The 27484-nt window shown below is 37.2% G+C and overlaps 1 protein-coding gene, 1 long non-coding RNA gene and 1 other non-coding gene across 4 annotated transcripts in view; 2 read left to right on the forward strand and 1 right to left on the reverse strand.

The window, feature by feature from the left end:
- Nucleotides 1-11: 11 nt before the first annotated feature.
- On the forward strand, nucleotides 12-22213 carry LOC117203413 (uncharacterized). Its single transcript, XR_004486164.2, has 3 exons — nucleotides 12-145; nucleotides 3580-3648; nucleotides 21673-22213. It is a non-coding gene; the product is annotated as an uncharacterized LOC117203413 (long non-coding RNA).
- On the forward strand, nucleotides 8931-9094 carry LOC117203428 (U1 spliceosomal RNA). Its single transcript, XR_004486179.1, has one exon. It is a non-coding gene; the product is annotated as a U1 spliceosomal RNA (small nuclear RNA).
- MAP3K1 (mitogen-activated protein kinase kinase kinase 1) overlaps nucleotides 18634-27484 on the reverse strand; it is an 81820-nt gene continuing 72969 nt past the window's right edge. For both annotated transcript variants that reach the window (XM_004275160.3, XM_033437871.2), the window contains 6 exons: nucleotides 26998-27150; nucleotides 25732-25894; nucleotides 24447-24578; nucleotides 23284-23426; nucleotides 22535-22666; nucleotides 18634-21236 (listed from right to left, as the gene is read on the reverse strand). In XM_004275160.3, coding sequence (XP_004275208.1) covers nucleotides 21087-21236; nucleotides 22535-22666; nucleotides 23284-23426; nucleotides 24447-24578; nucleotides 25732-25894; nucleotides 26998-27150 — 873 coding nt within the window. In that variant the 3' untranslated portion in view covers nucleotides 18634-21086. The remainder of the gene's footprint in view (nucleotides 21237-22534; nucleotides 22667-23283; nucleotides 23427-24446; nucleotides 24579-25731; nucleotides 25895-26997; nucleotides 27151-27484) is intronic.

A 27484-nucleotide genomic window follows, 5' to 3' on the forward strand; every position in this document is an offset into this window, starting at 1 on the left:
CCCGAGGAGGAGCAGAGGCCCCGCCGTCCCTCCCCTTCGCGGTCTCAGCACTCAGTGCCGCGCTCGGCGGCCCCGGTACCTCCTGGCCTCCTGTCGCCGTGTCTCCGTGCCTCTGCTTTATTGACCCCAGCTCGCTGAAACAGAGGTGCGTAGAGCTGTAGGAGGGCTCCTTGTTCCCTTTTCCTTTCTCCATTCGCTCGTGTATTTTCACACACACGCGTTCACATTTAGGAGAGGATTAATTAGACCACGCTTAGTTGCAGGAGGGGTAAACTACTAGAATAACTCAGCCATCTTCAAATCAGGTGTTTATTAAAAAATAAATGTGTTGATGCCGCTTCCTCAGTCTGGAAAGTCAGATTTCCTGTTCTTTGCCTGAGAGTGAGGGTAAATCCTAACCTAAACGTCTAAATTGAACTAGTCAGATCTAGTGAAAATTCAGGCAAATTCAAGTAGCCTTAGGACTAATTTGTTGTATTCCAAAAAAGGAATAAAAAGAAAAAATATCTGTCAAAGTTTCTATTTCACTCTACTATATAGGATAGTTGGCAAACTCTAGAGGCTGTGCTGTCAGGTGTTGTGTTTGGTAAATTGACATCCTCCAGGTTTACCTGATTTGCTAAATGGGAGCAATTCAGTTCCAGGATGTGCAACAAATGGCATTCAAAGAGTAACTTTAAGGTCTCCAAACTTAAAAGGAACTAAAAGGAACTAGTTGACTTCTTACCTATAGTAATATACTTATCTTTAAAAACAAAAAAGTAGTTTTTGTATATATTTACAGTGCTTTTAAAATTTTTACCATATAGTTTAATCATCTACAATGTACCTCTGGTACAAAGGACCGTTTTGCCCAGACCTTACTTATTTACTTATTTCTTTACGTTTTTGAGATATAATTGACATATAACATAATATTAGTTTCAAGTGTGCAACATAATGATGCGATATTTGTATATATTGCAAAATGATCACAATAATCTAGTTAACATCTGTCACCATATATAGAAAATTTTCTTCTTGTCATGAGGACTTTTAAGATGTACTCTCTTAGTGACTTTCAAATGTACAATACAATTTTGTTAACTATAGTTACCATGCTGTACATTACATCCCCATGACTTACTATTTTATAAAAGGAAGTTTGTACCTTTTGACCCCCTTCATGCATTTCCTCCACCCCCCAACTCCTGGCAGCCACCAGTCTGTTCTCTGTTTCTATGAACTTGTTTTTTTTTTTGATTCCACATATAAGTGAGATTATACACTATTTGTCTGTCTTTGTCTTATTTCACTTAATAATGCCCTCAGGGTCCATCCATGTTGTTGCAAATAGCAAGATAACGTGTTTTTTTATGGCTGAGTAGTATTCATTGTATATATATATACTGCATCTTCTTTATCCATTCATTTATTGATGGGCACTTAGGTTGTTTCCATGTCTTGGCTATTGTAAATAATGCTGCAATGAACGTGAGGGTGCAGATAATCTTTTCAAGACAGTGATTTGGTTTCCTTCAGATACATAACCAGAAGTAGAATTGCTGGATCATATGGTAGTTCTATTTTTAACTTTTTGAGGAACCTTCATACTGTTTTCCATAGTGACTGCACGAATTTACAGTCCCCACAAATGGTGTACAAGGGTTCCCTTTTCTCTACATCCTCACCAACACTTGTTTTTTGTTGTCTTTTTGATAATAGCGATTCTGACAGGTGTGAGGTGATATCTATTGTGGTTTTAATTTGCATTTCCCTGGTGATTAGTGATGTTGAGCATCTTTGCATGTACCTGTTGGCTATTTAGATATCTTCTTTGGAAAACTATCTGTTCAGATCTTGAGGCCATTTTAAAAATCAGGTTGTTTTTCTGCTGTTGATGAGTTCTTTATATATTTTGGACGTTAACCCCTTTTCTTCCATTCATCAGCTTACCTTTTCATTTTATTGATGGTTTCCTTTGCTGTACAGAAGCTTTTTAGTTTGATGTAGTCCCACTTATTTATTTTTGCTTTTGTTGCGTTTGCTTTTGGTGTCAGATCCAAAAAATCACTGGCAAGAATGATGTTAAGGAGCTTACTGTCTATATTTTCTTTGAGGAGTTTTATGGTTTCAGGTCTTACATTCAAGTGTTTAACCTATTTTGAGTTAATTTTTGTGTATGGTGTAAGATAGTAGTCCAGTGTCATTCTTTTGCATGTTGGCTGTCCAGTTATCCCAGCAACATTTATTGAAGAGACTGTCCTTTCTCCATTGTATATTCTTCTTTCCTTTCTTGTAAATTAATTGTTGTAAATTTATTTATATGCATGGGTTTATTTCTGGGCTCTCTATTCTGTTTTACTGATCTGTGTGTCTGTTTTTATGACAATACCATTCTGTTTTGATTACTATAGCTTTGTAATATAGTTTGATATCAGGGAGTATTTTGCCTCCTGCTATGCTCTTCTTTCTCAATACTTTTGGCTATTTGGAATCTTTTGTGGTTCCATACAAATTTTAGAATTGTTTGTTTTATTTCTGTGAAAAATGCCATTGGGATTTTGATAGGGATTGCATTGAATCTTTAGATTGCTTTGGGTCATATGGACATTTTAACAATATTAATTCTTCTAAGCAATGATAATTTAATATCTTTCCATCTATGTTATCTTCAGTTTATTTCATTAATGTCTTATAGTTTTCACTGGACAGGTCTTTCACCTCTTTGGTTATATTTATTCCTAGGTATTTTATTCTTTTGATGCAATTGTAAATGGGGTTGTTTTCTTAATTTTTCTTCCTGCTAGTTCTTTATTAGTGTATAGAAATGCAACAGATTTTTCCATGTTGAAATTGTACCCCACAAGTTTACTGAATTTGTTTAGTAGTTTAACAGTTTTTTAATGGAGTCTTTAGGGTTTCCTATATATAATATCATGTCATCTGCGAATAGTGACAGTTTTACTTCTTCCTTTCTAATTTGGGTGTCTTTTATTTCTTTTCCTTGCCTAATTGCTCTGGTTTGGACTTCCAACACTATGTTGAGTTTAAATTTATGGTGTTAAAATTACCTGTTGGTTATCTAAGTAATTCATGAAAATAGCATTCTCCTTTTAACAAATAGAAACATGGTAGATAAGGCTAAAAAGTCTCCTATAACCACACCCTGTAACCTGTGCTTCCAACAATCCTGGTCCTTACCACTCTCCTCGGAGGTTATCAGGCTGATGTGTTTTCTGCCAATCTTATTTCTGTGTATGTACCTATCTGTGTATGTTCCTGTAGAAAATCATAGAATTGTGTGTGAGTGTGTTTTGTATATTCAACTTTTATTTATTAAAGATATATTTTGGAATCTCCCCTTATTATTTTGTATGAATATACTTCATTCTTCTATTTCTGAGGTTTCACCTTTGAGTTTAATATTTACTGTAATTTTCTGGTAGGTATAATTTATAGAGTTTAAAAAGTTCTCTTCTATTTTTGATTTGTCAAGAATTTTTGTCTTAAGTTTTAAATGAATGATGAATATCAAATGCTTTTCTTTGCTATTTATTGAGATGATCACATGACTTTTCTCTGTTTTCCTATTAATAGAGTGAATTATAATGACACACTATCAAATGTTGCACCATCCTTGGATTCCTGAGATAACCCTACTCAATTGTGAGTAACACTTTGGTCATACCCTATCGGTTTTTATATGCTTTTGTTGTCATCCCATGTTTATTTTGAAGTATTTTAAAATTTTTGGTTTCATGGCTTGTTTGTAGTTTTATTTCAAGTTTTGGTATTAGGCTTATGCTGACCTCCTAAAATGAGTTAAGAAGTGTTTCCTTCTCTTCTACTTTCTAAAACAAATTGTTTTTAATATAAGATTGGTGTTATTCCTTTATTAAATATTGATAGAATTCTCTGGTGAAACTGTGGGTTTCTAGTTTTCTTTGATAATGAATTCAATTTCTTTTAAAGATGTAGGGTTATTCAGAATTTGTTTCATCTTGTTTCAAGTTTAGTCATGGAATTTTGTTCATTTCATCTAAGTTGTCAAATTTGGTAGCATAAAATTGTTCATAAATATAATCTTACTGTCCTTTTAATGTCTATATGATCTGTAGTGATAATTCATTCCTGATTTTGGTGATATGTTTTCTTTTTTCTTTTATCATTGTAACTGGAAGTTTGTGGATCTTTTCAAAGAAACAGCTTTTGACTTTATTAATTTTCTCTGTTGTTTGTCTATTTTCTATTTTGGCCATTTCTCTTTGTTATTATTTTATATGTCCTACTTACTTTGGGTTTATTTTGCCCTTTTTCTAGCTTCTTAAAGTAGAACCTTAACATCACTGATATTAATCGAGTTTAATATTTACTGTAATTCTCTTCTTTTCTAATATATGTATTTAAAGTTAAAAATTTCCTTCCAAGCATTATGTTTGCTGAATCTTGGGAATTTTGATATATTGTATTTTCATTAGCATTCAGTATAAAATATTTTTTAAATTTCCTTGTGATTTTTTGATCTATGAATTATTTAGAAGTGTTTTTTATTTTATTTATTATTTTCTTAATAACTATGTTTTATTATTTATTTATTTATTTTTGGCTACGTTGGGTCTTCATTGCTGTGCTCAGGCTTTCTCTACTTGTGGTGAGTGGGGGCTACTCTTCATAGTGGTGCGCAGGCTTCTCATTGTGGTGGCTTCTCATGTTGCAGAGCATGGGTTCTAGGTGCACGGCCTTCAATAATTGTGGCACACGGGCTCAGTAGTTGTGGCTCGGTTCTAGAGCACAGGCTCAGTAGTTGTGGCGCACAGGCTTAGTTGCTCTGCAGCATGTGGGATCTTCCTGAACCAGGGCTCGAGCCCATGTCCCCTGCATTGGCAGGCGGATTCTTTTTTTTTTTTTTAACATCTTTATTGGAGTATAATTACTTTACAATGGTATGTTAGTTTCTGCTGTATAACAAAGTGAATCAGCTATACATATACATACATCCTCATATCCCCTCCCTCTTCCGTCTCCCTCCCACCCTCCCTGTCCCACCCCTCTAGGTGGACACAAAGCACCGAGCTGATCTCCCTGTGCTATGCGGCTGCTTCCCCCTAGCTATCTATTTTACATTTGGTAGTGTATATGTGTCCATGCCACTCTCTCACTTCATCCCAGGTTACCCTTCCCCCTCCCTGTATCCTCAAGTCCATTCTCTATGTCTCCGTCTTTATTCCTGTTGGCAGGCAGATTCTTAACCACTGCACCACCAGGGAAGTCCCTAGAAGTGTTTTTAATTTCCAAATATTTTGGGTTTTCCTAGATATCTTGTTGTAATTGGTTCTTAATTCTGTTGTGGTCAGAGAACAAGTATGTTTTCAGTTCTTTTAAATTTATTGACTTGTTTTATGTCCCAGGATATGCTCTCTCTTGATGAACATACCAAATGCAGTTGAAAAGAGTGTATATTTTGTAGTTGTTTTGCCTTTAATGATTTACATAAAATTTTAAATACAAATAAATGAGAAACAACAGACAGGCAGACAATTTTCTAATATATAATATACAACAAGCAAAAGGTTAGCATTGGTAGGCATAGAGATGTGCTGCTGTCCAAAATGGCCTTCTTTGCTGATTCTTTACCCCTACTTCCTATTGTTTCCAGTCTCTTGAAATACTCTACCCAACTAAAGATATGTGTGCTGTATTTTTTCATTTAAAGGCCATTTATGCTATTAATCACAAAAATGCCATGTAGGATAGATAAACTTTATTATTAATATCCTTAAAATCCACAAATAGTGTCCCTAAATGGATTGTAACTTCCAGAGTTCAAAATGAGATTTCAACAAATAATTTAATGAACACCTACTGCATCCCAGGCTCTAGTGTAGGAGACAGATATTAAACACATAAATAATATCAGATAGCGATTAGTGCCCTGAAGAAAATGAGGTAGGGTACTGAGAAGGGAGTGGGGTGGATAATTTTGTGTGTGTCTTCTGTTTCCTCCTGGGACTTCACCCTCTTAAGGGTTACTTGGGGTGGGAATAGGGGTAGCAGCACTAGATAGGGTGGCGCCATGTGTGACTGAGACCTAAATGACAAGGAGGCACCAAACTTGGGAAGATCTATGGGGAGAGTCTCTGGATAGGAAATGCAAAGGCACTGAGGTGGGGAAGAGCTTGATATATTCAAGCAAGGAAAAGAGGGCCACGTGGCTGGAACATGGTAGTAAAGGAGAGGGGAAAGGTGATGTCAGGGAAGTGGCCAAATCATGGAGGGCCTTGCAGGTTTGGGTGAGGATTTAGCATTCTTAGTGTGCGTGGGAAGTCATTGGAGGGTTATGAGCAGAGAAGTAACATGATTTGATTCTTGTTTTTAAAAGATCACTTTGAGTGTTTTATGGACAATTAGATGGGCAGTTACCACACAAGGAAGGTTAATTAGGAGGCTAGTACAGTAGTTTAGGTGACAGATAATGATAGCTTGGACTAGAGTGGTAGCTGTGGAGATGGAGAGAGTGGGTGGATTAGGATTATATTTTGGAGGAGCTGGCCAGACTTGATGATAGATTGGATGTGGGAGGGTGAAGTTTTAAAATACCTGTGAGAAATGACAAGTAACTAGTTGAATATCCGTATCTGGAGCTTTGAAATGAAGCCATAGCTGGAGATAAAATTCAGAGTCTTCAGCCAGAGGACATGAAGAAAAAGGAGATGGCAAAAACGTAGATGGATCAGTGACCATGAGTTTTACAAGATGCAGGCCCATGGTGACTTGATTAAAAGCAGTTTTGGTGAAAAGTTTGAGTGTGTTGGGGAGAAAATATGAGGTGAGGAAGGAGAAACAAATGTACACAACTCTTTTAGTAAGTTTTACTGAAAGAGAGGCAGAGAAATAGGGCCAAAGGTGAAGGGAAATTTTGTAAGATGAAAGATCCTATAGCATATTTGTGTGCTGGTGAGAATGATCCAACAGAAAGAAAGAAATTTATATAGATGTATGAGTAATTTCCAGAATAAAGTTTTTGAAAAGGTGGGAGTGGATTTAGAGCATAAGTGGAGAGGTTGTCCTCTGACAGGAGCAGGGATACATCTTCAACTGTAGTAAGAGGGAAGGCGGAGAATGTGTACTCAGTGGATACTAGGGGATTTGGTTGGAGAAAGTTGAGGGCTAAATCTGATGGCTTCTAGTTTCTCACTGACCTATGAGGCAAGATCTTCAACTGAGAATAGTTATAGGGGAATATTGGAGGTTTGAGATGAGAAGGTAAGATTTAAAATAGCCCAGAATTGGAAAGCCAGTCTTGTAGGGAAATGCAGGAGGGAACTGCTGAACTACTTTGAGTGAACCCACCAATGTTTATCTGCTCCTGGGCAAGCAAGGAAGGGTCCTCTTCCCACCCTTAGAGGAGGGCGTTAAGGTTTTTTCTCTGTGGAAAGTGATGAAAAGACTGAGTTTATGTTGACAAACGAGCAGATATTCAAACATTTTATGAATTCTTGGCAGTATTTATCCGCTTAATATTCTTTATGGGCAAGATCAGTAAATAACTAAGAGCTTTGACTTTGTTCAAGAAAGAACTGTTTTTCAAACTATAAACTGGAGGACAGGCTTACTTTGCATGAATCATGATTTCACAGTTCTCTGCTGTAAGAGAGTGGATGTTTAAAGTTAGTGGGTATTCTGGAGGCTATTTGAATAGGTACATCATCTAATGTGGGTAACATAACTGGCAAATATTTATTCATTGATAACTGTGTGCCTAGGTACAGCTTCAAAAGATTATGGTGTAGTTGGAAAAACATATAATTTAGAAAAAATTAAATATTACTATAGAAGTTGAATATGAGTTACTGAAGTAAGGAGTGCCTCAAAGAGAAATAGGTAGAAGAGAGGTGGAAAGGAAGGGATAGCATAAATCAGCAGTTCTCAAAGTGTAGCCTAAGGACGCTGGGGGTCCCCACGATCTTTTTAGAGATTGGCAAGGTCAAAGCTATTTTCATAACAGTACTAAAAGGTTATTTGTCTTTATTTCCATTCTCTCACAAGGGTACAGTGGCATTTTCTAGGGGTTACATGATATGTGGTAAGACAGATTGAATGCAGAAGCATATATGAGAATCTGGCTGTCTCTTATTAAGCCAGAAATAAAATAGATTTGCAAAAATATTAAAATGCCATTCTTTTCACTATTTGGGGGGGTTAGCTATTTTTCATAAAGATAAGTTACCTATATTAACATGTAATAGATTTTTAAATTGTTATTTTTAATGAATTAATAAGTAAATATTTAAAAATTTATCAGTTTTAATATGATACAGTAAATATCAATAGATATAACCCACATAAACAAAAGCTCCTTGGGGATTCTCGTAATTTTTAAAGGTATAATGGGGTCTGAAGACAAAAATGTTTGAGAATTGAGTGTTAGAGCCACATACTGTGATGCAAAATTTTGAGAAGGAAAGTTTGTGACAAGGCATTTCATTAACTTTGGATATTGAAGTTAATGTCAATTCTATGAATTACAGTAGTATATTGCCTATTGATAAAATTAGACGCAATGTATTTCAAAGTTATTTTGTGCTTTAGGGTCTAAAATACTGCATGAGGGACTTCCCTGGTGGTGCAGTGGTTAAGAACCTGCCTGCCAAATTCAGGGGACACGGGTTCGAGACCTGGTCCGGGAAGATCCCACGTGCTGCGGAGCAACTAAGGCCGTGTGCCACAACTACTGAGCTTGCGATCTAGAGCCCGCAAGCCACAACTACTGAGCCTGCGCGCCTAGAGCCTGTGCGCCGCAACAAGAGAAGCCACCACAATGAGAAGCCCGTGCACTGCAACAAGAGTAGCCCCCACTCGCCGCAGCTAGAGAAAGCCCGCGCACAGCAACGAAGACCCAACGCAGACAAAAATAAATAAATAAATAAATTTATAAAATACTGCATGAAATACTTACCTGGCAGGGGAGATACCATGATCTCAAAGGTGGTTTTTCCAGGGCAAGGCTTATCCATTGTACTCCGGATATGTTGACTCCTGCGATTTCCCCAAATGTGGAAAACTCGACTGCATAATTTGTGGTAGTGGGGGACTGTGTTCATGCTCTCCGCTGAAAAAAAAAAAGTAAAAGTAAAAGAAAATAACATACTGCCTAAAAAGGAGAAGAAAAAAATTGTCTCTGCTAGTCTGAATTAGCAAAACTCACCTCTGCCTCCAGCCACTTTACTGCCATCTAGTGGAAAATGATTATAATAAACATACAAATATTTAGGAATGATGCCCCAGAGAGCTGTGTATTAGTACACAGTTCGTTATGGCAGTTTTGAATATATCAACTGGAAGATTCTATGCCATTGGCTCTCAGCTGCTTCTCAGACCAGAGTATGAGATCAAAACGTTTGAGAACCATTGGCATGAGCAAAACTGCAGAGGTGGGAATGAATACTGTGGGTTCAGAGAACAAGAGTGTAACAATCTGAGTAGAGCAAAAATTTGCATTAGGAATAGTAGGAAATAAAATTTTTAGGCAGAGTAAGATCAGACCATTAGGAAATCTTGAGGTAAGCGGTAGGTAGTCATTGAAGGTTCTTAAGCAGAGCACTAGCATGTAGGAATAGTTTGGGAAGCTCAAGACGAACAGTGGTTGGCAAGATGGATGGGTGAATGGCTGGATGGGTGGGTGGGTGGCAATTCAAGAGCAAGGTGGTCTTGAGAACAGGAAACCAGGAAAAAGGCATCAGGTGTCTTTTTAGAGCCTCTCCTTGGTTGTAACTGTTACTCTTGTCTGAAGGGGATAGGAGAATAAGAATGTCCTGTTCTTATTCTTAAACTGAGTCTAAGTTTTTGATTGGAACAATGGAGTTATCAGTGAATTGCCTTAGTTTTTTCAGTTTTCTAAGAGGAACACTGAGCTAACTGCTTATTCCTGAGAAAGAGGTGATGTAAACTCTGATTTTCAGATATTTGGCAAAGTCAGTACACTGTTAAGATCATCCTTTAATTAAAGAAAACTTTTACTCTGCTGCCCTCTTCTGGATGTTGTGTAATTCCGTAAATAATTCTTTCACTGGTGGTCAATTAGTGTAGGCTGAATTGCCACTGAAATACAGGAGCCCAGCTGCAGGAAAAAAAAAAAGAAAAAAAAAGGAAATCAAAGTAAAATACAAAAAAATAAATGACAACAAACCAAAGAATATACAAACATAAATATTTTCCCAATTTTTTATTTTGAAAATTTCTAACCTACAGAAAAGTTCAGTGAACAGCCATATATCTTTTATGTAGGTTCACCAGTTGTTAACATTTTGTAACAATTCCTCTCTCTCTCTCTCTCTCTCCACACACACATATATAAGAATGACATTTTCTACATAATCACATTACCATTGTATCTTTAAAAGTGAACAGTAATTCAATATCATGAATATAGCCCATATTTAAATTTCTCTAATTTCAAAAATACCTTTTATAACTGTTCTTTTATTATTTGTTTTTTAAACTGGGTCAAAGTTAATCTAGTCTAATTTAATCTACCTCTGCTTTTATTTGTTTTTCATGACCTAAAACTTTTATGAATACTGAAATTGAATCAGTAATTTAAAAACTCCCAATAGACAAAAGACCAAATGGCTTCACAAGTGAATTCTACCAAAAGTTTAGAGAAGAGTTAACATCTATCCTTCTAACACTATTCTAAAAAATTGCAGAGGAAGGAACACTTTTGAACTCATTCTATGAGGACACCATCTCCCTGATACCAAAGCCAGACAAAGATACCACAAAAAAGAAAATTACAGGCCAATATTACTGATGAACATAGATGCAAATATGCTCACAATATCACTAGCAAACCAAATTCAACAATACATTAAAAGGATCATACACCATGGTCAAGTGGGATTTATCCCAGGAATGCAAGGATTTTTCAGTATCCATAGATCAGTCAATGTGATACACCACATTAACAAATTGAAGAATAAAAGCCATATGATCATCTCATATGGAGATGATCATAGATGCAGAAAAAGCTTTGGATAAAATTCAACATCCATTTATGATAAAAACTCTCCAGAAAGTGGGCATACAGGGAACATACCTCGACATGATAAAGGCCATATATGACACACCCAGAGCTAACATCGTAGTCAATGGTGAAAATCTGAAAGCATTTCCTCTAAGATCAGAACAAGACAAGAATGCCCACTCTCGCCACTTTTGTACTAGCCACAGCAATCAGAGAATAAAAAGAAATAAAAGGAACCCAAATTGGAGAAGAAGAAGTAAAACTGTCACTGTTTGCAGATGACGTGATACTATACATAGAAAATCCTAAAGATGCTACCAGGAAACTACTAGAACTCATATCAATGAAATCGGTAAAGTTGAAGGAAATTAATATACAGAAATCTGTTAGTTTCTACACACTAACAACATAATATGAGAGAAATTAAAGAAACAATCCCATTTACCACTGCATCAAAAAGAATAAAATACCTAGAAATAAACCTACCTACAGATATACAAGAGTCATACTTGGAAAACTATAAGACACTGATGAGGGACTTCCCTGGTGGTCCAGTGGTTAAGACTCTGTGCTCCCAATGCAGGGGGCCTGGGTTCAATCCCTGGTCAGGGAACTAGATCCCACATGCATGCCGTAACTAAGAGCCTACATGCCACAACTAAAGAGTCCACATGCTGCAACAAAAATCCCACATGCTTCAACTAAGACCTGGTGCAGCCAAAAAAAAAGAAAGACACTGATGAAAGAAATTGAAGATGACACAAACAGATGGAAAGATATAGCATGTTCTTGGACTGGAAGATTCAACATTGTGAAAATGACTATACTACCCAAAGCAATCTACAGATTCAGTGCAATCCCTATCAAAATACTAATGGCATTTTTCACAGAACTAGAACAAATAATTTTAAAATTTGTATGGAAACACAAAAGACCCCCAATAGCCAAAACAATCTTGAGAAAGAAGAATGGAGCTGGAGGAACCACACTCCCTGACTTCAGACTATACTGTAAATTACTACAAAGCTATAGTAATCAAAACAGTATGGTACACAGGGAGATCAGCTTGGTGCTTTGTGACCACCAAGAGGGGTGGGATAGGGAGGGTGGGAGGGAGACACAAGAGGGAGGAGATATGGGGATGTATGTATATGTATAGCTGATTCACTTTGTTATACAACAGAAACTAACACAGCATTGTAAAGCAATTATACTCTAATAAAGATGTTAAAAAAAAAACCAGTATGGTATTGGCACAAAAACAGACACATAGATCAGTGGAACAGGATAGAGAATGCCCAGAAATAAACCACGCACTTATGGTCAATTAATCTATGACAAAAGAGGCAAGAATATACAATGAAGAAAGGACAGTCTCTTCAATAATTTCTGCTGGGAAAACTGGACAGCTACATGTAAAAGAATGAAATTAGAACATTCACTAACACCGCATACAAAAATTAACTCAAAATGGATTAAAGACGTAAATGTAAGACCAGATACTATAAAGCTCCTAGAGGAAAACATAGGCAGAACATGCTTTGACATAAATTGCAGCAATATTTTTTTTTGGATCTGTCTCCTAGATTAATGGAAACAAAAGCAAAAATAAGTGGGACCTAATTAAACTTAAAAGCTTTTGCATAGCAAAGGAAACCATACACAAAACAGAAAGACAACCTACAGAATGGGAGAAAATATTTGCAAATGAAGAGACCAAAAAGGGATTAATTTCTAAAATATATAAACAACTCATACAGCTTAATATCAAAAACAAAAAAACCAACCCAATCAAAAAAATGGGCAGAAGACCTAAATAGGCATTTCTCCAAAGAAGACATACAGATGGCCAACAGGCACGTGTAAAGATGCTCAGTATCAAAAAAAAAAAAAAAAAAAAGATGCTCAGTATCACTGATTATTAGAGAAATGCAAATCAAAACTACAGTGAGGTATCACCTCACACCAGTCAGAATGGCCATCATCAAAAAGTCTACAAACAACAAATGCTGGAGAGGGTGTGGAGAAAAGGGAACCCTCTCGTACTGTTGGTGGGAATGTAAATTGATACAGCCACGGTGGAGAACAGACACTTTTCAAACTGCTGCTTTTCACTGGTCCCCAGGGCAAGTGAGTCTGCACATGAGCCCTTTAAGAGAAATGTCTCAGTTCTGTACAGCCCTTTGGGTCCCCTGGACGTGAGCTCTGTTGGTTTCCCAAGCCAGACCTTTTGGGGGCTCATCTCTCCACTGCAGGTCCCAAGGGTCGGGGCACCCGATGTGCGGCACAAACCCCTCACTCCTCAGGGAGAAGCTCTGCATTTTTGACATCCCTCCTGACTGTGGGTCGCTGCACTGAGGGTGGGGTTTTAGTGAGATCACTTCTCTGCCTCTGCCTCAATGTGGCCCTTTTATCATTTGTCGTGAAGGAGCTGGTCAGCTAGTTTTCAGGTCTTTTCCAGAGGGAAATATTCCATATGTAGTTGTAGATTTGGTGTACCTGTGGGAGGAGGTGAGTTCAGGATCTTCCTACACGGCCATCCTGGACCACCTGTGGCCTGTAGTTTTCTTTTTTGTAGTGTCCGATTCTGTCTTTGATATCAGGGTAACACTGGGCTCATAAAATGAGCTTGGGAGTGTTCCCTCCTCTTCAGTTTTTTTGAAGAGTTTGAAAAGGATTGGCGTTAATTCTTTAAATGTTTGATGGAACTCACCAGCAAAACCATCTGGTCCTGGGCTTTTCCTTTTCTTTCTTTTTTTTTTTTAAGAAGATGTTGGGGGTAGGAGTTTAGTAATTTATTTATTTATTTTTGCTGTGTTGGGTCTTCGTTTCTGTGCGAGGGCTTTCTTTAGTTGTGGCAAGTGGGGGCCACTCTTCATGGCAGTGCGCGGGCCTCTGACTGTCGCGGCCTCTCTTGTTGTGGAGCACAGGCTCCAGACGTGCAGGCTCAGTAGTTGTGGCTCACGGACCTAGTTGCTCCGCAGCATGTGGGATCCTCCCAGACCAGGGCTCGAACCCGTGTCCCCTGCATTAGCAGGCAGATTCTCAATCATTGTGCCACCAGGGAAGCCCCCCTGGGCTTTTCTTTGTTGAGAGGTTTTTGTTTACTGATTCAGTTTCCTTACTTGTTATCGGTCTGTTCAGATTTTCTCTTTCTTCATGATTCAGTGTTGTTAGGGACATTGTATTCTGCCCTGATGCTGACATCACTCTCCCCTCACACTTCCTTTTTTTTTTTTTTTTTTGCGGTACCGGGCCTCTCACCGTTGTGGCCTCTCCCGTTGCAGAGCACAGGCTCCGGATGCGCAGGCTCAGTGGCCATGGCTCACGGGCCCAGCCGCTCCGCGGCATGTGGGGTCTTCTCAGACCGGGGCACGAACCTGTGTCCCCTGCATTGGCAGGCGGACTCTCAACCGCTGCGCCACCAGGGAAGCCCTCCCCTCACACTTTCTTATCTAGATAATGCAGTTGTCTTCGGACTTTCTTTCTGCCTCTGGTACCACCCCTTTGATTCCTTCTTCAAGATACTGCTGGAGTGATCTTTATAAAATGCAAATATAGTTGTGCTACTCCCTGCCAAAGATTTTTCAATATTTCCCCATACCTCATTATTCCTCCTCCTTTTCTTTCTTTCCCTTTCATCCTAGTTACAACTCTTATCCTCTGAGTATGTCTACGTAGATGTTGTGAGATATCATTAAGCAAATTGACTTTAAGGGAAAATAGCACTTAGTTATCTCAAAAATAAACTCCAATACGAATTTCAGCATTGTGGGAAAGGAACTTTGGGGCATGAAGACTTTGCCTCTTATGTCATCAGCTTAGCCTAGTTTTATCTCTACAGGTTTGGCAAAGTTCTGAACTGAGGGCCATGGGGCATGGGCCACAGTAATACCAGGTTGATCTCAAGTGATGAGACCGGCTTCAGTTGTGGATGAAGTTCTTTAGTCACAGATCATGCAGAGTACCTACTGTAAAATGAAACTCACAGACTAGCTATACTGTGATGGCATATTTGTTTGTTTTTCTAAGATTTTACTTATTTGTTTTTGGCTGTGTTGGGTCTTAGTTGCAGCATGCGGGATCTTCATTGAGGCATGCTGGATCTTTTATTGTAGCGTGCGGGCTCTTCCTTGTGGCATGCGGGCTTCTCTCTAGTTGTGGTGTGTGGGTTTTCTCTTTTCTAGCTGTGGCGTGCAGTTTCCAGAGCACGTGGGCTCTGTAGTTTGCGGCATGCAGGCTCTCTAGTTGAGGCGTGTGGGCTCAGTAGTTGTGGCCCACGGGCTTAGTTGCCCCGCGGCATGTGGGATCTTAGTTCCCAGACCAGGGATCAAACCCATGTCCCCTGCATTGTAAGGTGGATTCTTTACCAGTGGACCACCGGGAAGTCCTGCATATTTGAATGCTATATACATAGTTTGCTACATGATAATTAGGCTTTAGCGGTAAGCATTTCACATTAGTGCATAAAACTAGACATTAATTTTCTCTAGCATCTATAATCAGCATCTCCATTTCCCCCTTATCTCATATATCTCAGAAGACAAAAGTCCTGGATCCAGTTTCCTAAAGCTGAGATTTCACTCTGATTTTCTACTTCATTTTTTGTTTTATAAGCCTGGACCCAGGTCAGAGGTCAAAAAGCAGCTAGTCACGCCAGATCAAGCATATGAGTTTTGTTTAGCCTACTGTTCCTTATAAAATTTAAAATTAGTTTCCAATGTGTAAACAACAAGAAATTGCATGTAAAATCCAGATCTCTCCAGCTTCTTTTGAAAATTCAGAGGCTTTGGAAACACTGGGCTTTTTTTTTTTCATTCCAACATGGTAACCATGGACCCCGCTTGGACATGAATTTGGCATGAACTCTCAGGTTAGCCAAAAGCTCTGCTAAGGACACTTCTAGGTCCACAGGCATTTGAGTCTGTGACTTTTGGGTCACTCATTCATTCATAAAATACATATTGTGCATCCACTGTGCCTGGTACTGTTCTTAGCCATTTACATAGGTTCTCTTACTTCTTACAAAGCTGTTGTGGGGTTACACGGCTAGCAAGTGGCAGAGCCAGACTTGACCCAGGTGATGTCTCAGGCTCTGTGGTCACGAAGTCCATCATCATCACCTACTTTAAAAGACCCATCCTTTCCTACCTTACGTCTCAATTCAACATGCGATTTTTGCTTATAGCAGAAATTTTTAAAATGACAAACCTAAAAATTGTCATGACATGGAAATATGGCAGTTTGCATACGTTTGTCACTGTGTTCTCCAGTGACTGCAGTATTTCATGCATTTTGTTTTATAACAAGTGAATTACTGTATCAGTTCACAAATGCATTCATTGGCATTTCCATGTGGGCATGATACCCCAACATTTTTCTAGATTCCATCTAACCTGCAGATTTGGTCATTTTGTAAAACTGTTAATATCATTGAAGTAAAATCAAGGAACAGAATTAATTTATTAATTCCTCTGAAACAGAAAGCTTTTCTCAAAGTTAATATTTTCCTGAAATGACTGAAGTGTGCCCTTTAGGGAAAATATCCAGAGCCTATTTAAAAGGTGTACATTTTAAATCACGTTATACAGAAAGTTTAAAACAATGTAGAGACACAAGATAGCTTCTGAACTCACAGTTTTCAGTGACATTACCTATCTTGCAGGGTGATCATGTGAGAAACAACTACTGAGCAGAAATACGAAGGATGAAAGTAGAAAACAGTAACACACAACCACAAGGTACAATCTAAGACTAAAACTCTGGGGTAGGCCAAGTGAGTTCCCTGGTACAGCCTGAATTGCAGAATGATTGAAATTGCCTTATTTCCTCATTTGTGAAATGGAGTATAATCACTGTTGTAAAGTATGCCTGACAAATAGTAGCTGTTGAATAAATCTTTATTCCTATTCCCAACAGTTTAACATAAGAGGATGGTTTTTATGCTTTTTTTATGTCTGATATAAAAAGAGTTGTATGAACAGGATCAATTAAGTTTAATCTGTGCTGTCTGGGAACAGTAGTAGTATTTATGTGCAAGTATATAACATGTCAAACCACATAAGATTTTTTTAAAAAAGGTATAATTTTCAGTTAATTTTTTTTTTTAAAGAACAATTTTAAATAAAGCTTTCCTTTATTTTGTCAAAAAGCCCTTCAGTGTTGATAGTGGGGTAGGCTGTGCAGTATGTGAGGCCAGGAGTTACGGGGGAAATCCCTGAATCTTCTGCTCCATTTCGTTGTGAACCTAAAACTGCCCTAAAAAATAAAGTATACATACGTGTGTGTCTGGCTTTAGGTAAGCTGGAACAAGGGCAGTCCAGCAGGGGTTGGGGCCCATGCAGAGAAGGCAGCCGACTGAGGTGGCAGCCTAACGGGGATCAGGAGATGGGTTACATGGGTGGGTGGAGAGCTTGAGCAAGTCAGTCAACATATTGAGGCAAATGGGAGCCAGGTTTCTTACTGTCCAGAAAAGGAGTTACAAATATGGAAAGAGGGAAAGCTTGAATGAACCTGGATGGTGGTATATTGAAATGGAAAGGTTAGTGTGAACTCATGGTTTATGTGTGTGTATGGGTAGGTATATATATATATGTATTCTGCATACGTATGCAAAAAAACATATATTCTAGCTTTGTCTACCAAGAGGGCCTGGGAGCAGTGATACCCAGGAGTAATGAGTGTATCTAGCACCCAGTTTTTAAATACCAGTCAGGGCTCTTTGGAAAAATGGCTGATCCCAGGGCTGAACCAAACTCACGAGATGGGTCTGAAAGTATAGAAGTGTTCAAAGAATAATGGTGGCTTGTCAGTCCATAGAGAAGCTAGCTCTGAGAGGCTCCCAATGGCTAAATGTGACAATTTGAGGAAATATGTGATGACAGTAATGGATTTTATCTCACTGAATAGGAATCCACAAACCCATTTTGATATATATGAATAACAAAGAAGAGAAACGTCTTCCTTATAGAAAAATGCCCATTAACAGAATACAGAAGGAGTGCAGGAACCAGAAAACCAGTGTCTGGCAACCATCAGAGTAATAATTCAGGCAAGAAAGTTAAGAGCAGAGAGCTAAAGTTGGATGAATAACAAGCTATTTATGTAGCCTCAAAGTGTCACCTCCACAAAATATTTAATATAAAGGTAGATATTAATTATAAAGGGAAAGAGTAACTTTACAGTGGCAAAGCCTTCTCAGATGATCACAGTTTGTATCACCAGCAATGGGACAAACTGACCTTGTATACCTCCGGATAGGAGACACTGAAAAGAACACTGCCTGCACCATCATCTCTGAGATATTCCTGTCACAAATGCATACTCTGAATTGAATCATGAGGAATCACCAAATGCAAATTGAGGGACTTCTATAAAACAGTAAATTAAGGTCGTCAGGGTCAAGGAAGGCATAAGGAATGGTTCTGGATTGAATGGGACTCAAGAAACATAGCCAAGAGCAAAGCTGATCTTGGTTTGGATCCTTTTGCTATAAAGGATATAACTGGGCTGCTGGCAAAATCTGAATGGGGCTTTTGGGTGAATGGTATATATGGGAGCACTTTGTGGTGTTCTTAGGACTTTTTTGTCAGTATGAAATTATTTCAAAATAAATAAAAATAACAACCTTTGTTCAAAAACTTTTATTTACTATAAAGACAAAACACCAAAATAGGTACAAATACTATAAAAGTGGTTCAATGGGGTAAAAATTTTAATTAAAATATCTTGATATATTTAAAATAACAAAGGATACATTTAAGCCAAATTATCTTAACCCAGAGATTTTTTTTGTAACATTTGCTTACACAGTAAGGTGCTAATAGAAGTTAGCCCTTAAGCCCTGGAAGTCTTAGGAATCATAGTCATACAGCAAATATAATTTCATTGTGAAAGTGAACTTTGGTAGAAGAAAAATCTATAGGACACCTGAGGTAGTAGAAACTGGAATAAACAGCAGTAGACGTTATTTACAACTTGAGTACCAAATAACATTAAGAACACAAAAATAATTACACATTACAATTTTCAGTCCAGCTTTGATCCAAAGAAAATAAGAATATTACATCACATTTGCATTGAAAACAAAACAAAAAACAAAACACCACAATTACCAGCAAGCTGAGGGAACTGCAAACAAACTCAAACAATGGATTTCTGACATCTAGAGGCAGTCTGAGTTTGAAATGTGGTGGGCATGGTGATCTACAAAGTAATACTGATTAGCTGAGGTTCCTCAGTTTATACAGTTTACATCTCTGTCAGACACAGTATTAATCTGACCAATGATCTTCCAGTACATAAAATGGCAAGAGTGCATCCTTTAAAGCTTGCACATGAGAGACTTGGAAACAATCTTATTAGAACTGTGAAAATTCTAAGTAGTCAAAAAAAAAAAAAGAAAGAAAATACAACACATTTAGAGCTACCAAACTTCACATTTCTGTACTATGTTTAACTCTTCAAATATTGCCAATCTTCCAACCAAAGGAATGTAAAATTTCACTAAGAAACACATTCATATAAAAAAACTGCCTTTTAAAAATTATATGCAATATATCCCTGTAAACTTATCTTGTAACTTATTTTACTTCCAATTTGTGTTGTACATTTAAAATGTACTCTATATAGCTTATTTAGCTTATCCTGAGTCTTTGAGAATAACCAATTTTATTTAACTCTGCAACAATTCAACTGGCTTCTGAAGAGTTAAAACTTAACATCTCAAAAAGCTGTATTAAATACTTAATCAGTACTTAATTTAAAAGACTCACAGAAAAAAGGGTAAAAGAGCTGCCATTTTCCTTCAGGATTCCATGCATCTGAACTCAGTTTAGACAAAAACCATTAGATAACTGTGCAAAATCCAAGGAATCAGTGTGTAAATGAAATTGTTTCACTTATCTTTCTGAACACATTTTCCAAGTTCAAAGCAAATTTATTGTTTAGAAACACTCATTCCTAGTTGAGTAAGTTAATTTTTCTTTATCTATCAGCCAGGCCTACTGTAAAGAGATAATGCATGGTAGAAGGAAAACAGCAGTTAACGTTGTTATCAGTGGTGATGATGCATGATGGATAATTACATACAGAGTAAGACTTAAATGGTGTGAAGTTTCCTACAAAAGAAACCGATACATTAAAAAAATTCAAATACATTTCAAGGTCATCTTGATCTTGGTTGTGAGCTGCATCACAGAGAACAGTTGATTTTCACTTAATTTATATTTAACCTGCATAAGAAGAGCAGTGACTGACTCAATGAAGGTAGTATTTTATCATATTCCAATTTTAAAAACAAACAAAATTGCATCTATATTTTAAAAAACTCTTGCAATAGCAAGATATTTAATAAACTCTGGTTCACATCTAGTTCTTTTTTTTTTTTTCTGGTTTGAAAAGATCACCTTTCCCTGAATATTAAACATAAATGAAGGTGAAATGAAAATATAGAACCATAATTTCCAAAAACGAAATGAATGGGCCAACAGTAAAATGCACGATGAACCACAATTGCCCAGGCATTTAAAAAGATAAAGGTCAATTGTGGGTCATAAAGAAGTTATCAACTTTTAAAAATATATTTATTTACTGCTACTTATAGCATATTCTGACCTAAAAGAGGCAGATACTGATTTTTATAGCCAGTGACCAAAAAAAAAAAAAACAAAAAAACCAACTGCAGAACCCCCTGCTTGTGATCACAATATGAAATGGAAGAATAACTGAAACATTAAAACAGATCCTGAGCCCCTCAGCTGCTAATATTGCTGAAAAAGTGCTCCAAAAAATTATGCTTCTGTTAATTAATCATGCAAACTTCATTGCTTTCCTGTTTACCTAGGGCCAGTTCTTTGAAAGGCACAGTTTACAGTTTCTGCACAAATTGTGGACTTTTGCATACTAAGCTTAGGTACAAATCATGATTTGTCAATCACATACTTAGGTAAGGGTTCCCCACTGATCTTGTTCATAGCTGTTCAGTGGCATGAAGGCCAGCAGATTATCAATGTGGTTCCCCACAAAAGTTTTTTCTCTTGTTGAGCATCCTGTCTCCATTACAGTTTATTTGTATAATTGGCTACCATGTAGTACGGAAGACGGGATGCTTCAGTAGCTCTCTTGATGGAGGTCTGTCCTGAGGTTGAAGTTCTAAACAGCGAAGAGCCACATCTCGTAAACCAGGAGACAAATGTGAAGGGATTGATGGAGCAGTAGTTGCACTGGCAATCTGTAAGAGAAAACACTAGGGTTAAAGTTCTCCACAACTGGAGCTTCTGATACCGAAGTACACGTGCATATATTTCATAACCTCTATATATGCATCCTATACATAGAAGAATTAAAAGTGGGTGGACTTTTTGCTAACACGGTGTCTATGGAAAAACTCATGAATTTGACCAAATACATGCTGATCAGATGGAGCTACAGTTCTCTTTATTGTCTCAAATGAACAAGGCGAAGTGCATCACAATGATGAGGCAGGTGAAATAGTCACTCAGATCAATTCTGCTTTCCTCATACTCTCCAAAATGGTTTGTCCTCTTTCCTTCATTGCACATTTTCTGTTTTTTCAGCACAGAGAGCTATTCAGAGTAAGTAAGACTAAACCTGGCCAGTCAATTTAGTATATCAGAAACACAACTGCACTGATTTTTTATTTTCAGGTGACTGAGGAAGTTATATAAGCATGGGGAGACCTGGAGGAGATTACGGCAGGGGAGAGGCGCTGGGGATCAGCTCGGAGGACTAATACTACCCACTCTGCACAGACTGTGTGTTTTAAGTGCTTTACTCTCAGGCCCAGAGGTAATTCTGTTTATCCTCATAATATGATGTAATATAAATAATTCATCAAGGAGGTGCTATTATTACACCCATTTTATAAACAAGAAAACGGACAGTAGACAGAATAAGTCACATGGCTGTTAAAGGATGGAACCAGGGTTTGGGCCCAGGTCTGTATAACTACAAAGCCCAAGCTTTTAAATGAGCACATGTGCAACTCAAATGCTAAAAATCTCAAACATTACATTATTCTCTGGTGGAAGTGGAGAGAATGGATTTGGAAGTTGTCAGAAAGGTAGAACAGCCTTGGCCTCTGACTTAGGTGTGAATTTTTTAAATACAGGAAATAACAGATTAAAAAATTTGTGACAGTACAATACATAAAGAGCTTCAAGTATTTTAATTTATAAGTTTGGTGTGCGTGTGTGTGTGTGTGTGTATATATATATATATATACATATACATATATATATGTACATATTAAACCCAGGAGCAATGATTCAGTATTTGCTAATTCAGTGTTCTCAGTGACTTGATAGAGCATGATTACCGTGAATAATGAGAACTGACTGTTCATGCTGCCAACATTCACCACACCATATCAATTCCTGGAGATATATACACATACATTTATTTCAAAGAAGATATGCCTTCACGTTAGATTGATAGGGAAGGAGAACCCATGAAAATTTGCCTTCTGCCAATTTTAGCAGAAAGAAGTAATTTTTATCTCATGATTACCTTAAATATCAAAGCAAGATGATTGGAGTGTTTTTCTGCATTCCAAGGTGGTTTAGCACAAGCCATTTCTATAATAGCACAGCCAACACTCCATACATCACAGCTCCTACCATACTGCTGACCTCTTAGGACCTAAAATAAAGCAGAGAGTTAATTTGGAAATATGACTCATTAGAAAAAGAGAAAGCCATTCTGTAGTTATGGATTCTGGTTTTTTTACTTCAGAGCAAAACAATGTACAAAGAACAATTCCACAGACTACCTGATGTCTCATTTATTTCATTAACACGCTCAATCTCCTATGTGGGACAAAAATATTTTGGAGAATTGTGAGGTTCTGAAGGAGAGGCATATCATAGAATTTCAAAGCCGCCTCAGTACGCGCAGTAAACTGCAGAGCAAGAGGACAACCAATTATCACTACATATGAACGTGAAGAGTTCTGAACATAACAGAAGAGGCCGAGTTCAGAATAGCAATTATGCACCTTGGGTTTACTAGAAAACAACTACTATAAATTACTGAATAATTCTGTGTTAGAAATAGGTTTTAATAGATTTGCTTAAAGGCTACGGAAAGGCAGGGATTAAGGGTCTGAAATCAAGGATATCATTAAGACCTTAGTCTTAGGGCCGTGGACTTCTAATTAGTAGTCACACAGTGGATAACACTGCAAAATTATTTGGTGTAATGCTGTCACACAGAACTCCAAAATATTTTTTTTCATCACACTCAAAGCTGCTTCTCACCTCAGGTGCCATAAATGCAATTGTCCCCAATAATTGTCCCTGAAACTCTCCTGCACCAGTTCCTTTTGATGCCAACCTGGCTGCAGCTCCAAAATCAGCAATTCTCAGTCTCTGACCTGTGCTGTCAATTAGCAAATTGGCACCTGTCAACAAAAACAGCAAATGACCTTATATGTTGAAAACAAAAGAACAGATTAAAAACTCAGTAAAATACTACTAATGAAATAGGATAATGACAAAAGAAAGTAGACTGTGTGTCAGAGAAATCTACTCTTCCTCTCAATTCACTTCATTCGTAAAGGCACATAGGTCTCTGCAGTGTAAAAAAAATCCAAAGCCTCAGAGGGAAAATCAGACAAAGCATCAAGGCATAAGGAACAAAAGCAGAGATTTCGTAAAACTTTTAAATAGTAAGTGTTAAACCTTTAATATAATGATTCTTAGCAAAATCTTTACTCAAAGTTCCAATTTTAGTGTAGTTTACACTTTGAGACAAAGCTCTGTTGAAACATACTGACCTAGCCCAATTCAGACTTTATACTGTAATTTCATAATTATAGCTTAAAAAAATTAATGTTATAAAATTACTTGAATGTGTTATATCAAATCCTAAAGGCATTCATGTCAGAAAACCAAAGTTGCTCTCTTTTTTTGGCCACGCAGCTTGCAGGATCTTAGTTCCCTGACCAGGGATCGAACCTGCACCCTGGCAGTGAAAGCACAGAGTCCTAACCTAGACTACCAGGGAATTCCCCGAAGTTGCTCTTTAATAAACCAAACTGCAAAAGATTAGAGAGGATTTTTCTTAAAAGGAGTTTACAGTATCCCAGTTATTTTAAATAAAGCCAGGAATAGGAACCTTTGGGGAGGCAGTAAGTACATCATGAGACCAAGACAGGGGAATCAGAGACCTGGATTCGGTACTTGGTTTGCCATCAATTAGCAGTAAGACTGTGGAAGAAGTCTCAGCCTAAGGAAGGCAGAATATATTACCCTGAAAAGTTCCTTTCACTTCTGATAATTCTAGTGATCTGAGTTACTCAGGAGAAACAATCCCATAGTTGATTTCAAGTTAGAAACTATCAACAAAGGTCTAAGTTTTAAAATTACATTTGTTTTCTGCTTATTGATAATAAGAAGATAATAATTAAAAGAATTCCTACCTTTGACATCTCTGTGAATGATCTGGTTTTCATGGAGATATGAAAGGCCACGAAGTAATTGTTCAGTATAGTTAATAACTACTGATTCCTTGAAGGCTCCATATTTACTGAGCAAATGAGCCACAGATCCCCCTAAACATGTAATAATAATAATTTGTCATAAACTTAAGCCAAAATTAAAATTGTTCATTACACTTTGGTTACATAAGCTTGCACTGCATGAGCTCACATTCACATTTGAAATATTAAATTTATCATCTGCTTCAGAAGTGAAACTGGTTTAAAAACTAATACATTCCAGTAATCTTAAAACCTATCAATTAGGAGACATTTTCATGGAACCCTCATTAACTGGTTTTCTGGAAGGTCAAGATTTCAGAAAGCTTTAAAAGTTAACAATTTTGGATGGAACTCTTCCTCTTATGTACAATTCACCTCTCTGTCTTTTTGACTAAGATATACAAAATCTCTTTCTTAATGATGTAAGTAAACAGTGGTAACATGTTATTTAACAGAAGTTTTGTAAAAAGAATGGGAGGAGCCAGAAGACCCAGAGTTAGGCTTCATATCCTACTGTTTACCAGCTCTGACCTAGGACAAGTCACAAACTCAATAAGCCTCATCTAAAATTGTTTATAATAGTCAACCTATGTACAACCATCAACCCAGGTAACAACCAACATCAGAGAATGTACTAAAGAACTGATTTGTAAATAGAAATACACTCTTCAAACACAAAAAAATAAGAAACCAAGTGCTTGTGTATTCATTACGTCCCAAGTCATTTATTTTACTGTATATACGGTATAATACAAAATAAAACTCAGTCTCTATTTGTTCAAGTAGATGACAAGGTTCAACTTTACGCTTCAGTGCTAGTTTACCTGTTAGTTTTTAAAGCTATATCTTAACTAATTTTATTTTTATATTGTTATGTTAAAATATTTCCTAAATCTGTCCTATTAATGATGGCCAACTGGACAAATATGGATCTTACCATGGCAGGTTTAAAAAAATTATTCCTATAAAACAATGGTACACAATCATTTTAAAAGACACACTGAAAAAGTTTAAAAGTTAGAGGTAATGAATATTTATTTATATTTAAATGAAAGACAAACTATTTACAGTTCATACTACTATGTTGTATGTTGAGGCAATTTACTTTTAGGAATCTAAACTATTTAATAAAAATAAGTGTTCATTAAACGGTTTTTCCTAAATTTAATATCAAGCAAAAGTTAAATCTATGTATCACTATTTGTAATTTAAAACATGAACATACCTGCCATCCATTCAATGAAGAGATTATAATTGCTCTTCTCACATGTGGCTCCCAACATCCTAATGATGTTTGGATGATTCAGATGGCTCATCATTCTTATCTCCTCCCTTAATGCTTCTACTACTTCTTCTTGCTCAGAAGATGTATTTCTGACATACGTCACCTATTTCAGTAAACATGTTTACAAAGTTTTGAATTCCGATGAGTTTCTATTTATAATTTTCACTAACAATCTCATCTAAAATGGACAAACCCAAATTAACTTATATTATCAATAGTAGAAGGCATTTATGCTCATGGATGCAATGTAGATACTTCATAAAAAAACCAAATCAAACTCTTTTAAAATAATAAGAATCTAACAAGCAGCAGTAAAATATCGGGAGATGAAAGAAGACTGAGACATAACCAATCTTTCCAAACTGTCTGAAGGCAGACTAAAAAAATGAGAAAAGCCCAATCATAAGAACCAACATGACTTAAACATGAAAACTTTACTATGGCCTCGCCATGAGGCTTGTGGGATCTTAGTTCCCCGACCAGGGACTGAACCCGGGCCCCAGCAGTGAGAGCGCCGAGTCCTAACCACTGGACCACAAGGGAGTTCCCAACTATTGTCATATCTTGATAAGCATGCTCATTATAAAAAGTAAACCACAGAAATCCCAAGATGACATTGCACCAGTAACTTTGCTGAAGTAACTTTGCTAATAAAATATAAAAAAGTGCAAACAAAAACTGCAACCTTTATAGGGCCCATCCTGATGTTTCATCTTGATGAACCATGACAATAATGACGCTTCAACTTTCAAATAGAACTCACGATACCTTTGGTGCTGTGGCAACATCTACTTTAAAATTTAGGTTTCTCAGGACTTCCCTGGTGGTCCAGTCGTAAGGAATCTGCCTTCCAATGCAGGGGACGTGGGTTTGATCTGTGGTCGGGGAACTAAGCCCTCACGCCACAACTACTGAGCCTGCATGCCTCAACGAGAGAGGCTGTGTGCCACAACTAGAGACAGAAAACCTGCAAGCCACAACTAGAGAGAGGCCCACGTGCCGCAATTAAGATCCCGCATGCCGCAACTAAGAACCAACGCAGCAAAAAAATTAATAATAAATAAATAGAATAAATACTTTAAAAAAAGAAATTTAGGTTTCTGAAAACTTTAAAAACTAAAATATATACATATGGGGATATATCCTTTATTTGCTCATTTTTCACTTTTATAATTGTAATCATTTATATGCTCACTAGATATTTACCTGTTTAACAGCCATTAAAGTTCCAGTTCCCACATCTTGAGCCTGATAACAAGAAGAAAATGCTCCAAGGCCTATCTGCTGACCTTTCAGCCATTCAGTGTCTTCTCTATAAGGTTGTTTTGCTTTGGTATGTCCTGGTAGAGTCTCTGGTGTCTGCATATTAAATGAGAGCAATTCTTTTACTGTTAAGTTAAAAGAGTAAGAGTTTGTGAAATCAGCCTGGCAAAATATTACTCTTGTTCAGTCTGGCTTCCCCAAATCACCTATAAACTTGACCTCAGAGTGGACAGTGTTGGTGACCAATGTCAAACGCATAAGTGATCACCACTGTAGAATCAACCAGAAGGGCCTCTGAAATAGGCAATGAGTATTTCTGTTCAAATAATGATATAAAAATTGTTGTATAATTAATTCTATGTGAAAACTCTGCTTCTAACAGTTAACTCATGTTAAAAGCTGTATTTCTGAATTAGTTTTATTTTAGCAC

The sequence above is a fragment of the Orcinus orca genome, chromosome 3, assembly GCF_937001465.1.
Source record: "Orcinus orca chromosome 3, mOrcOrc1.1, whole genome shotgun sequence".
NCBI classification, from domain to species: domain Eukaryota; kingdom Metazoa; phylum Chordata; class Mammalia; order Artiodactyla; family Delphinidae; genus Orcinus; species Orcinus orca.